General features: G+C 38.0%; 1 protein-coding gene across 1 annotated transcript in view; it reads left to right on the top strand.

Annotated features, from left to right (window-relative positions):
• Positions 1–12,769, top strand: part of LOC139969280 (cadherin-23-like) — a 98,292-nt gene that overhangs the window by 26,837 nt on the left and 58,686 nt on the right. The window contains exons 21-39 of the mRNA XM_071974196.1: positions 3–119; positions 641–757; positions 1,041–1,157; positions 2,760–2,876; positions 3,465–3,581; positions 3,714–3,827; positions 4,289–4,405; positions 5,105–5,221; positions 5,692–5,811; positions 6,812–6,931; positions 7,958–8,068; positions 8,258–8,518; positions 9,055–9,168; positions 9,514–9,588; positions 10,203–10,348; positions 10,518–10,574; positions 11,172–11,372; positions 11,962–12,069; positions 12,445–12,570. Coding sequence (XP_071830297.1) covers positions 3–119; positions 641–757; positions 1,041–1,157; positions 2,760–2,876; positions 3,465–3,581; positions 3,714–3,827; positions 4,289–4,405; positions 5,105–5,221; positions 5,692–5,811; positions 6,812–6,931; positions 7,958–8,068; positions 8,258–8,518; positions 9,055–9,168; positions 9,514–9,588; positions 10,203–10,348; positions 10,518–10,574; positions 11,172–11,372; positions 11,962–12,069; positions 12,445–12,570 — 2,372 coding nt within the window. The remainder of the gene's footprint in view (positions 1–2; positions 120–640; positions 758–1,040; positions 1,158–2,759; positions 2,877–3,464; positions 3,582–3,713; positions 3,828–4,288; positions 4,406–5,104; positions 5,222–5,691; positions 5,812–6,811; positions 6,932–7,957; positions 8,069–8,257; positions 8,519–9,054; positions 9,169–9,513; positions 9,589–10,202; positions 10,349–10,517; positions 10,575–11,171; positions 11,373–11,961; positions 12,070–12,444; positions 12,571–12,769) is intronic.

The following is a 12,769-nucleotide window of genomic DNA, read 5'->3' as shown; positions in this document are numbered from 1 at the left end:
AGACCCATGTGTCTCCAATCCTTGTGGTAACGGAGGAACGTGCGTCTCAGCGGCAGATGGCTCGAGATTTGACTGTGTTTGCCCTCCGTTTATCTTTGGCAACATCTGTCAGTTTTCTGGTAAGTTTCTTGACATCATCTTTATAGTCGTCTCCTTAGTTACGATGGTTAATTTCACTCATCCTGCTCGGAGCAGTTGTATATATATATCAATCGTCCGTCTGTTCGTCGGTAAGCAATTCTGTGGCTGGAGTAGTTATTTTTTAGTTTCTCTCTGAGTGGTCTTACATCTCAAAGACCTTATTAGTACCAATTTTCAAGTTCTTTTTTAGTTTATCCTGCTTCATATTGCAACATTTTGTCATTGAGTTTAAAAAATCAATCATATCCCAGGTGTATTATTCCCCACAGTTGTGCAATCTGTGAGGATATAAAGACCTCTTATCGTTCAAACTAAAAAAAATTAGGATTATGCTACTTGTTTCCTTTTGTGACCTTGAAGAAAAAACTTTGTCCTTTCAAATATGCATTAGCACTATTTAATATGTATTTTTAAAAGAATGTGTACCACAGAACAATGCATATGCTAGCTGCCGTCAGTTGGAAATGTCTGATAAATTTCCTTTTTTTGTTATGTACAGATCCGTGTAGTTCAAACCCGTGTCAGAATAATGGTTTTTGTTCCAGGGATCCACAAGGGTCTCGCTACACCTGTACCTGCAATGGCAACTTTCTGGGAGTAAACTGTCAATTTGCAAGTAAGTGTTGGCCATCACACTCTTTCTATTTCTGATGAAGCTTTTACCTGGATGTTTTCCCTTTTATAAGGTCATCACCAAATGTTACGAAAATGTATGAAAATTTTTAATTAAAAAAAAATTCCCCACTAGTTTGGGGATGACATTACCTCACTGGTATTGGGAAATAACTTTGACCAATTCTTTTTCTTCATTTTAATTTGTTTTATTTTATGTTTTTGCAGTTTGGTAAATAATGTTATCCCCCTCCCCCCCCCCCTCCTTTTTACCTCTACACACTCAGACCCTTGCTTTCCGGAACCTTGTCTGAATAACGGTGACTGTACCTTGGTGAACGATGGAGCCAGCTTTACCTGTGACTGTCCAAACAACTTCCTTGGGGATAGTTGTCAAAATCTCGGTAACTTGAACAGAATTTTGTTCTCTTCTTAAATGAATGCTCTGTACGTGAAATAATTTTTGTCACCATGAAACTGTGCATTAGGCAAAAACATGAAACGGTGGATGAGAGGAACAAAGAAACTTGAAACTTTTGAGTCCTGTATTTCTTGTACTTTTCCTAATGCATGTACGTTGCTGGAAAACGATTCCAGCAGCTGTTGATTATAGTCAGTAGTTTTCTTTTGATATTCAGCATCGTATATGCAAATTTTTGATCCACACATTCTTGGAAAACCTGCCAAAAGTAATGAAAAGTCTAAAATCAGTTGAAGGTCTGGAAAAGTCACAGAAAGCAAAAAGAAAATTTTATTAAATAGTTATGGTTTAAAATTGGACTTATTATTTCAAATTCTGAAATGGTTTCTATCTGAGTATTTTTTTTATCCTCCTGGAAATATGTCCAGAACAAAGATAACAGAGTGACATATGTTTGCTGAAAGAGGTCATGGAATTTTGTTAATTGTTTTCATGGAAAAGTCAACAAAAATGTCATGACGAGATTTTTTTTCAAGAATCTGTCGGTATTCTGGATAATTGCAACAGTGAATTATCTATTTGTGTGAGTATCACTTCACCTAAGCTCCACAAACACTGTCAGTGACACTCAAATCGTCTTTTATACAAAACATGAATGTATGGATATCAGGTGCGTATCCAGGGGGGGGCGTTGGGGGCGCGTGCCCCCCGGGTAAGAAAAAGAGAAGAGAAAAAAAAGAGAAGAAAAAAGGAAAAAAGAGGGGAAAAAAGAGGAGGAGGAGAGGAAGGAAGGGAAAAGAAAAAGAAGAAAGAGAGAAAAAGGAGAAAAAGAGGGAGTAAAAGCAAAACGCGAAGACAACGGGAAGAGAAAGAGGAACAGTGACATCATTACAGCGCTGAAGGGTAGCCAGTGACGGATCAATGATTTCGTAAAAGTGTGACTCACCCTACCCCTTACACCGACAACTCCATTTTTTGACGTTTCCATTTTCCTCTCTCACTAATGATCTATATATATATACTATATATGGTCTATCATAACGCAACATTATGGGTATGTTTTGAAGTGAGTTTATTCACGAGAAATGTGAATTTTCACATTCTGAACAAATATAGGGCTTAAAACCTTGAAAAGTGGGGCTGACGGGTATTGTGGGCCGCGACGTAGAATCACCTACAAAAGCAAAGACCCACAGGAGATGCGATCAGGTCGAACATGATGTGTGCCGGGTTGACAATCTTCAAAAAGGTTATGGATGGAAAAAAAAAACTATTAGGAAATACTTGGTTCTCAGGCAAAAAGTGTACATCTGGTTGGTCATTTCAAGCCTGAGAAGTGCCGTTTCCGGTGATCTGAGGGGTTTCAGAACAAGAAATTTTCTTCTACGCTGCGCGCCAACCGATGGTGGCGCTCCGCTTAGATAGTAATTCGCGCCCCCCGGGTTAGAAAATCCTGGATACGCGCCTGGATATTTGAATAGATGAATATACGAATATACGAAAATATACGGATATACGAATATACAAATTTACGAATTTATCAATATATGAATATTTTACACAAGCCTGATTGTCTTTATCATAGATCCCTGCTTGTCTTCTCCATGTCAAAACGGAGCTACGTGTCGAACAACTTTGGACGGATCAGCTTTCATCTGCGACTGCACTTCCGGTTTCTTTGGTCTTACGTGTGCAGCGTCTTGTATGTATTTCATTTTTCACACTCATTAAATTTCTGTCACATGTTATTTTCTTATCGTCGTAAGATATTAAAAATAGTTTATTTTAATTCAGTTCTATTTCAAAAGTACAAAGATCATGAAGTAGATGGTCTGTGATGTCATAGCAGCAAATATTCTTCAAATGCAATTTCTTTCCTATTATAATAATCTTGTTGATTTGTCTTTGAATCCAAATACACTTTTGAAAGTTTGCTTTTAATAGCTGTTAACGGTTCTTTGTAGTTAAATTGTTTTCTCAAAATGCTATATTTTTTTGTCAAATGTTTCTGATGTGCGTAAGTGAGTTTAATATTATAACCTTCTTCAGCTGAATCAACTGCTGTGATGATGTCATTTGCTTCGCTATTGCCAAATGCAATCACAACATAACACCAAATTTTGAAAAAAAAAAAAAAAAAATTCATATCCTTGCCATACATAAAGTTATAAGGACACACTTTGTCCAATTAATATCAATGATCTGTTTGTAAACCCATCGTTTGTCAAAGGAAAAAAAATGATGATAACCGTATCTAACTGATATTAAAATTTTCCACATTCTGTTACAGCCATTTGTGCCACTGTGCCATGCAGGAATGGAGGCACCTGTACCCCTAATGCCCTGGGCACACAGTTTACTTGCACATGCCCTACTGGCTTCCTATTGCCTCAGTGTAGAATCAGGGGTGAGTATTCGTTGGAAAATATTGATAAAATCCAGTGACTTTCTCTGTGAACCTTTTTGTGCGTAAGATAAAAAAAAAATTGTTCAATAATGTTTGTGGACAGAAACATTTTTTCCCATATCTCTCTCCCAGATGGCTGCTCGTTTAATCCTTGTCAGAACCAAGGCACTTGTGTCAGTAATACTGATGGCTCGTACTTCTGTCTCTGCCGTGCCAACTTCTTTGGTGTGAATTGTGCAAACCCAGGTAATGTCTCTCCTTCAACTTTAACCTTGTTGTTTGGTTGTACTTTTGCAAACATATATTGCATATATACAGACATATATATATTGCATTCATATATTGCATTTATATATATATTTTATATATATTATATGTATTGTTTGATACAGGTGACAAACGCCTACAGTGGAATTACGACCTTCCTTACCGGTTTCGAACCTCTGGACATACAATCAGCGTTCATAGCCTAGTGGTTAGGGTGTCCGCATTTAAAGCAGGAGGCCCTGGTTCGAATCCCGGTGGAGGATGGAAGTTTTTCACTGTTCTGGATTTTCAAACTCACTACAAAAAACAGTTAAATCTGAAATTCTTGGCAAAATAGATGCAACTGTTATTTCTAGATGTGTAAATGACTATAATTTATGAAAATGGAATCTTTTCTGAATGCCTCTCATGCTTGCATTCTTTTAATTTTCTTTCTTCAGATCCTTGCCAATCCAACCCGTGTCTCGGAGGGGGTACGTGCAATTCCCAGAGTCAGGGACTCTTCTATACATGTGACTGTCCGCCAGACACATTTGGTTTAAACTGTGAAAACAGAGGTGAGTCAAGCCTGGTACTTCAATGATGCAGGATTCATTCAGAATAGTTTAATTGAGAAACAATATTTGTACATCAGCGACAAGTAAATCAACATCTGTTATACGGAATTGGCAGGAGGAAAAGCTTTCTCTGAAAGATAACTTATTATTTGAATTGCTAATGCAGGGCACCCCATCCCTGTGGGGGGGGGGGGTTGGTGGAGAGGATGAAATATTTGCAGCAATGACTTTCACACTAGCGTGGTGTTACCACTTCGGTCTGATTCCCGCAATGCACCATTTTAAAACTCTGTCCGTGTTCATTTCCCTGTAACAGTCAGAAACATTTCACGCCAAATACTTTAGCTGCTCTGGGCGGGGTTCTTAGGGAGGGTTTCCGTGAGGGGATGTTGGAAGAGAAAGGGCATAGGTTGACTTGGATCAGCAGATGTGGTCGCAGTAATACCATTGTGACTTCCAAAGTTCACGAGATTTCACAGAGGTTGCCTTGGATATCAGTAACGATAAAGAAAGAGGTCGTTGGTTTTTCCTTTAAATTTATGGTAAAGTAGACAATTTCTTCATTACCAGATTTATAAGAAAAGTGGGATTGAAATCAATCAGAGTAATGGATGATACTTTCCCTACATGTGTGTGTCTTCTACTGAACCATCTTTCATTTTTTCATTTTTCATTTTTCATCATTTTTCTTTTTGGCAGATCCCTGTAGCTCCAATCCTTGTATTAATGGAGGTACATGCCACACCAGCGGTGAACTCTCAACCTTCATGTGTGCCTGTAGGGTAGGCTATGTTGGATTGAATTGTGAAATCTTAGGTGAGCTTCCCCATATTTTTGTTGTAACTTTTTAACTTCTGAAAGATAAACTCAAATATCAATTTTGTACTTGGTACTTTTCCTCTCATTAAGCTACATGCCGAAGCATATTTTGATAAGTGCAAGTTCAAAGTTCAAGTTTATTTCTCATGTTGCCCACAAAACTGAAATTAAAACTGAGAAATGATGACATATGATGGACACTAGAAAAAAACAATGCTGTTTATCAAAGCTAGTTACCAGTTGGTGTGAAAGGAAAGATAAAATAGGTTTATACAAGATCAGACCCTCTAAGTTTTCTGAAAACATCTGTTAACATCACTAAATGTAAAGCAAACATATTAAAGAGCTTTCTTTAAGTCTGGAATTCTCAGATAGGGAAGATTATATTTGCATGCAACATCATCACTTTTACATCTGTATTTTGTTTTTCTTTTTTAATTTGTTTTTGTTTTACCAACCTTTCTCAGCACCCTGTGATGTCAATCCTTGTAGGTTCGGTGGCACATGTGTTTCGGATTCCTCTCAGGTTACTGGATACCGATGTCTTTGCATTCTCGGACGTACCGGGACTACTTGCAATGAAGTCGGTAAGATCGCATGCCTGCACGCACCCTTTTAGAAGCGGAATATTTGTTATTAACATTGTAAAAGAAAAAAAATGACTTGCTCTATAATTTACCAAGCTTTCTCTCTCTGCGCCGCCATTTATTCCTTAAGTAGGCCGTCTGCTAACTTTTGACCCCATGACCCAGGATACCCTGTGAAGACTGACCCACGTCCCATCAGACCCCCCCCCCCCCAGTTCAGTAGTGGATAGTTATATTTGTTTAGTATAACCTTACCTGCCTGTTATAGTCTAGATTGGTGGTGGATTATATGCATATTGAAGTAAGCCATTGCCACAGCGTAAAATAGTTTTAAGGTTTCGATACCTTTACAAAACCAAAACATAGATGTCAGATGGTTTTATTTGTTTTGTTTCAGTCTTTTATTTTATTTTGAGGGGGGAGGGGGCTTTTTTGTATTAAACTGTGGTGTGAAGATAAATTCGTATGTTTGTTACATCTTTAAAATTTGCTGTAGTCTTTATTAGGCAATAGAGCAGACCTACTAATATTTAGTTTGTTAGATATATCTTTCGGAAAATATGCAAATACTATGCAAATAATATGCAAGTAGTCTGGTATGTTGTCAAAGCTGTACTTTAGTAAAACTGAAGTTTAGTATTGTTATTGGATTTACGAGATGATTAACACATCTTTTGGGAGGAAAAAAGGAAAATGGCAGGGTGTATATTATTCGCAAATTTGTATTTTTCGCAGTTTCGTACTGGTCGCATACTAACTTGATAATATCTTTGCTAGCCATTGATTTGCTGTATATGAAATAGTTGCCTATGGTGGATGAGCAAAAAGAATGATTTTGGGCCGTTAAAGTAGTTAAATGGTATATGGGTTTGGTATGTCTCTCTCTCTTTCTCTCTCTATCAGGTTTAAGACTTTGCAATTACTTCAATATTGGATATAGTTTTTCATAAAATGCAGTAGTTTACAAACAGAGATGGGCATAATTGTCTCTTTCATACAGATCTCTGTGCAAGCCTTAGCCCCTGTTTAAATGGTGCTACTTGCGTCCCTAACACCAATGACGGCACATACTCTTGCCAATGTCCCGCCGGTTATACTGATCAACAATGCCAGACCGAGAGTAAGTAATCATTTAATGGAAGTAATATGGGAGCTATTAACTTGATCTTTCTTATCTTTGTTCTTGCTTTGATGTTTTTTTGTTTTAATTCTAGTAACAAGCTTCTTTGTCAGGGTGGATATGACATTGAGTGGATCGAATTATTTTTTAAGGGGGGAGGTTAACCTTTTTAAAAACAAGAAAATTTGATGCCAAGAGCAGGCATGAGCTTTTTCTGCGAATTCGCGGAATATCCGTGATTTCTTTTCTACCTCGGTGACAACAACTATTATCCTAACACACTGTAGCGTATGCAAACTGGAGCCTATACCAATTTTTGCAAAGTTCCATGATTTTTGTTTATCCCAGGATTCATACCTGCAAGAGGAAGCTAACTTTTTGTTGTATTGGGTGCTTAACTCATGAGAAATTCAGAGAAAGTAATTTTTTTTGGCTATATAATATTCTGACAGCTAATATTTATGGGGTGATGGGGGGAGGCAGAGTAGTGGTAGCGTGGAAACTTGGAGAGAGTGAGTGAGCTGGAGGCCAATCGCATTATCACATCAGCAGGTCTGGAGTGACAGGATTTGGTCAGTGTCCAAACATATATGAGATTTCACTTTTCTCAATTGTTTGATGTTGGTCTTGACTTTAAATAGTCATCAATTGAAACATTTCTTGTATACAAGATATCTAAAAACTCCATCCTGGTAGTAGGTGAGTATTTGGTTGATACTTTTACAGGTTCCATTATAACTTTATTTACGTATAAATCTGTGCTTGGACAAGTCTACGACAGTTAACATCCATACTGCAACAGTAAATATTGATAATGGCCGGCGTACTTTGTCACTCAGTTGTGAAGAGATTTATGTTCAACAATAAAGTAAGTCTGCATAATTTGAGGATCCTTAGGGATCAGTCCTACAGGGTTGTATAATCATTTCTGTCGGTCTGGGATACGATTGGTTGATGTTGCGATTGGTTAATGTGCCGTGACTTTCACTTTTGAATCGATTGATTTTCCTTGTTTTCTGTCCACAGTTCCCTGCTTTAACAACCCGTGTCTAAACGGTGGTACTTGCATAACCTCTGGCACGACCTACACCTGCCTCTGTATTAGCCCATTTGAAGGCATCAATTGTCAATTTGCTTGTGAGTAATTAGCTATGTATAAGCCTTTCGACTGTACTTTTGATTCAGTTTAGTAGCTTTTTTTCGTATTTTAAATTTTTTTTATTCGTTCTGCTCAGTTTTGTTACGATGCGAGAAAAGTTCAACGTTTACCTAACGTTGCATCTTTGGTCTCGCTCGTAATGGATTAATTTTGCTTCTCGTTTTCAGCTTTGACGACACCCACCCCTACCCAATGCTTAAATGCTAACGACTTCCCTTGCTTCACCGGGGGGTGCATCAGCAGTCTTCAGCGATGCGATCAGGTCATAAATTGCGGGGACGGTTTCTCAGACGAGATTGGTTGTCCCATACCCTGCAGGAGTGAACAGTTTTCTTGTCAAGATGGCAGCTCGTGTGTTTCCAACTTTCTGATATGTGACGGTACAGCTCACTGTCAAGACGGGTCCGATGAATCCTTACCCCAGTGCTGTGAGTTGACCCTGTTTCTCTCTTTGTCAAGGATTTAGCAAACTTAAAGCAAATTATTAATAATAAGACATTTTCTGAAAAAGAAACTGAAAAAAAAAACATGGATATGTTTAGTTTGATCTAAAAATGATTGTAGTAAGGCATTTCACCATTTCCACCTGTATTGTCTTTTTTTCAGTAGTTTTAAAATGAGAATGTCGTCCTCCTTTAATTTCCTCAGCTCATTAAGTGATTAGTTTTCTTAGTCGAAGATGGAGCAACCCTTACGAGTGATAAAACATATCATGATCAAAAGAATTGTGATGCAATTTTTCCCTCCTGACTTTTCCTCTGTTGTTTAGTTTTGGTGAATGAGTTTGGCTCATTTGGTTTATTTAAACTAGAGTGTTGTTTTCATATTAATAAATTAGATTTCTCAAAAGCATGCAATTGTTTTGTTTGATCCGATTGTATAGACAATTCATCATGTTTCCCTCTCAGAATATCTATTTTAAATTCGCATCATTTCAACGGATTCTCTATCATTCCCTTTTCAGTTCCCTGTGCATCAAATCCTTGTCGTAATAACGGTCTCTGCCTTGTAGCAGCAGATCAGAGAAGCTACTCTTGCAACTGCTTGGAGGGGTTCACAGGACCGACATGTGAAGGAGGTAAGAACCAGGCTTTTGTGACAAGCACGTCGATTGAAGTAAAAAATGCTAAAAGAAACTGATGTACTTTGTCTCCCTTAAATAATGTAGAAATGTAGATTAAAACATATTTTTTTTTATCTTGCCAAAGAAAAAGGACGAGAATGAAAGAAAGATAAGATTTAAAAAAAAATGATGGACTTGTCTCCCTTAAATATTGAGACAAAATGTAGATTTAAACGTACTTTCACCTTGGCAAAGAAAAAGAACGATAATGAAAGAAAGATGAGAATAAAAAAAAAGAAGAAAAAAAAAGACTATTATATTGAAATTTTTCTTCTGGGATTTCTTTGTTTCTTTTTACAGTTATCGTCGCCACGAACGATCCTCCAGAGTTTACGTCCTCATCGGATATTTTCATCAGCGAAGGAACCCTTCCCAGTAAGAGACGTTTAAATTCTGTATTCAAACCTCATTGATATTTCACCACGTAGAAAGCATTGGATATAGAGAGGGATTATCTGTTAAGTCTCCTACTGTTTAGATCAGTGGTTCTCAAACTTTTTTAGACGACCGCCCCCTTCGACCATCTTGAACTGTCCCAATGCCCCTTCCCCACTCCCCTCGACCTACCGTTCATAGTCGGTCGCTCCAGAGAGCAATCGGACTGTCCGAAGATATGCATATAGGAATTAAAAATTAGCCTACATTCCCTACAAGATGATGAATTTTCTCTCAAAAATAGTTCTTTTTCTGTTCCCAGACCCCCTGGATTCCTTATTGTGCCCTAAATCGCTGCAGTGTTGTGGCGTAATAGTCAGGGACCCCCAAATCAGTGCCAACGCCCCCCTACTCCCTGTGTACCCTGTAGCGCCCCCCTGAGACTTTCCAATGCCCCCAGGGGGGCGGCAGGGACCACTTTGAGAACCACTTGTTCAGATGAATGCACATCATGCACAACTATGTAGTGCATTAATGTTGTGGGATATCCATGGGATATCTTCATGTGTTTTTTTTTTTTTCAAAACGTTTCTTCTTTTGATTCTTTCTCACAGACGAGTTGGTCTTTACCTTACAAGCCAGAGATGTTAACGGAGATGACTTGCAGTTTGATCTGCGTGGAAATGCAGCGATCACTTATTTCTTCATGCAGGACATGACGAGTGGAGAAATATACCTGAGGAGGGATTTGGACAGAGAGGTGCGTAACAACTAATCCCCCTTCCTTTTGTCGGGGGACGGGGGAAGGAGGGGGTTATGTACTCGAACTTTGTTTTATTTGCCATTTTTCCCTCCATGGAGGTACTAGATATAGGATTATAAAAATTGAACTGATAAAACTTTCTTATCTTCTCTTTTAACAAACACAGATCATCGGTGATACGTTCGAGTTTACTGTCGTCGTCAGGGACGCAAGAGGTGCCGAGGTTAGAGTCTTTTCTTATTCCAGAAGTTCATTATTATCTCAGCTTTAATGCTGAACATTTGACTGTTTATAATCTTGTATCTTTAATGCCAGGGCCTTCTCATTTGACTTTACAACAGTTATCCCCTTGTCATTGGTTATATCTCATACCCTAACAAGTAAATGTGTGCATCATTAAATATGCACTGTCTCTGGCAGTGCAGTGAGCCCCCATTTCCCCCTCCCAAGGGGAACATCCCCGAGGGTGCTGTCACAATTTAGCACACACTGAACTTACATCGCAGGTCCCCGCTTAATACATACATGGGGGTTAAGAAAACAGCTGAGATTAAAAGCCTTTGCAATGCCTACTTCACAATATAGAAGTATGGCCAGGACTAAAATCTGCAATTCTTAGATTGCAGATCCATTTGTCTTGACCACAATACACCACTGACCAGTAGAATTGAATCAAACGAAAACATTGTTTGATATTTCAAGGACGGAATATTACCTTGAAACATACCATCATATTGAAACACAGTAAAACCGAACAGTCAACTGCAAATTCATTTTGCTGCATATGATATTTTAATTGTTGTTTTTTTCGTTCGTAAAGGTGGAGCAAGTTATCACAGTCTTCCTGGACGATGTCAACGATAACGACCCCGTCATCACCAACCTCCCAGCCCGCATCCGTCTTCCAGAGGATAACCCTAGAGAGGAGGTATTCCAGGTCACGGCCACTGACCTTGACCTTGGTCTTGGGTCAGTCCTTAGTTACAGCATTGAAAGTGTAGACCTTACACCAGATGGACTGGTAAAGTACAATCCTTCACGTTAAATTTATTTTGAGTTGTCTTAATCAGGTACTGGGGGGATAATTGGTTCAAGATGGGGACAGGTGACAAGATGGGGCACAAGGGACAAGATGGGGACAAGGAATTCAAGTTGGAGCAGGATGTTGGTATCTTCTTCTCGTGAAAGCAGGCATATTTTCATGTACTATTAATGTAGATGTAGATTTAGAATTGTTCATAGTTCAGACAGTAGTAAAAATATATTAGTTTTTAGCATCTTTTGTGAGGTTGCCTTTTTGTGCATGATTAACACTGATACAAGAAAAGTATTGTTTGAGGAGGGGGGTTTGGGGGCTGGGGAAGGGTGGGTCAGTGGACATGGGTGGGGCCGGCAAAATGTATGATCATGGAATTATACCTATTAATATTACTCGTTTAATATTAACTTTTGTTCAGTGATGAAATCTGGGATGACAGTCTTATGTATGATCACTTGCATTCAATTATCCTGTTTAGTGTAGGTTTTATGAAAATTGTAGCCCAACTCAAAAAGCTGGGCAAGATATATGTTTGATTGATATCATTATTTTGTTTTGTGAAACTTTTCAGAACCCTGGCAATCTCTTTGCTATTAATGGAGCCACTGGGAGCATCTTTTTGACTCATACTTTGGACTTTGAAACCACTCAGCAGTATGTCCTGAACATTAGAGTCTCGGTAAGAATTTGATTTGTTTTAGTCTTTTTATGTTCCGGTAAGAATCCAATTTGGTTTAGTCGTGTAATGTAACTGTAAGAATCCAATTTGTTTTAGTTTTGTATTAATTTTAGCAAAGTACTATTTACAAGAGAGTTTGGTTTATTTTTTGCATGATTTTATTACCAGAGGAAAGCGAAACGTTTGGTTGAACAGCATCTTAGCTTTTGTTCTTTTATGACCTACCAGTTTAAGAGAAATATTAGGCTGAAAATTGCATTAACATTTCTTGTTGTCTTTTACTTTCTCTGAGAGACTGAATTTGCAGTAACCCAACTCAAACATCTTTTTAAAGATATGATATGTTACTATTTCATTTTTCTTCATATTTTGTAGGATTTGGGCACTCCAAGCTTGGTAGCTTTCGGTACTCTGACCATTGACATAGATGACGTACAAGATCTGGGGCCGCTGTTCATAAATTTACCCTACGACATGACCATCACTGAAACACAAACGATGGTGAGTTTTATCTGTCGACATGAATTGATTTTGATTTGATTTGATTTTCCACAGATAATAAATATATGGAGGGAAGTCCTCTAAAAAGCCAATTCAGGTTTAACAAGATAAAGGACTCCTAAGAAAGAAAGAAAAAAAATACATATATATTATTTTTTTTTTGACATTGAAAAGGATGAATGGTATATACCTTAGTTTT

The sequence above is a fragment of the Apostichopus japonicus genome, chromosome 6 (assembly GCF_037975245.1).
Source record: "Apostichopus japonicus isolate 1M-3 chromosome 6, ASM3797524v1, whole genome shotgun sequence".
Classification (NCBI taxonomy): Eukaryota; Metazoa; Echinodermata; class Holothuroidea; order Aspidochirotida; family Stichopodidae; genus Apostichopus; species Apostichopus japonicus.
This window is presented reverse-complemented; position numbering and strand designations above follow the sequence as displayed.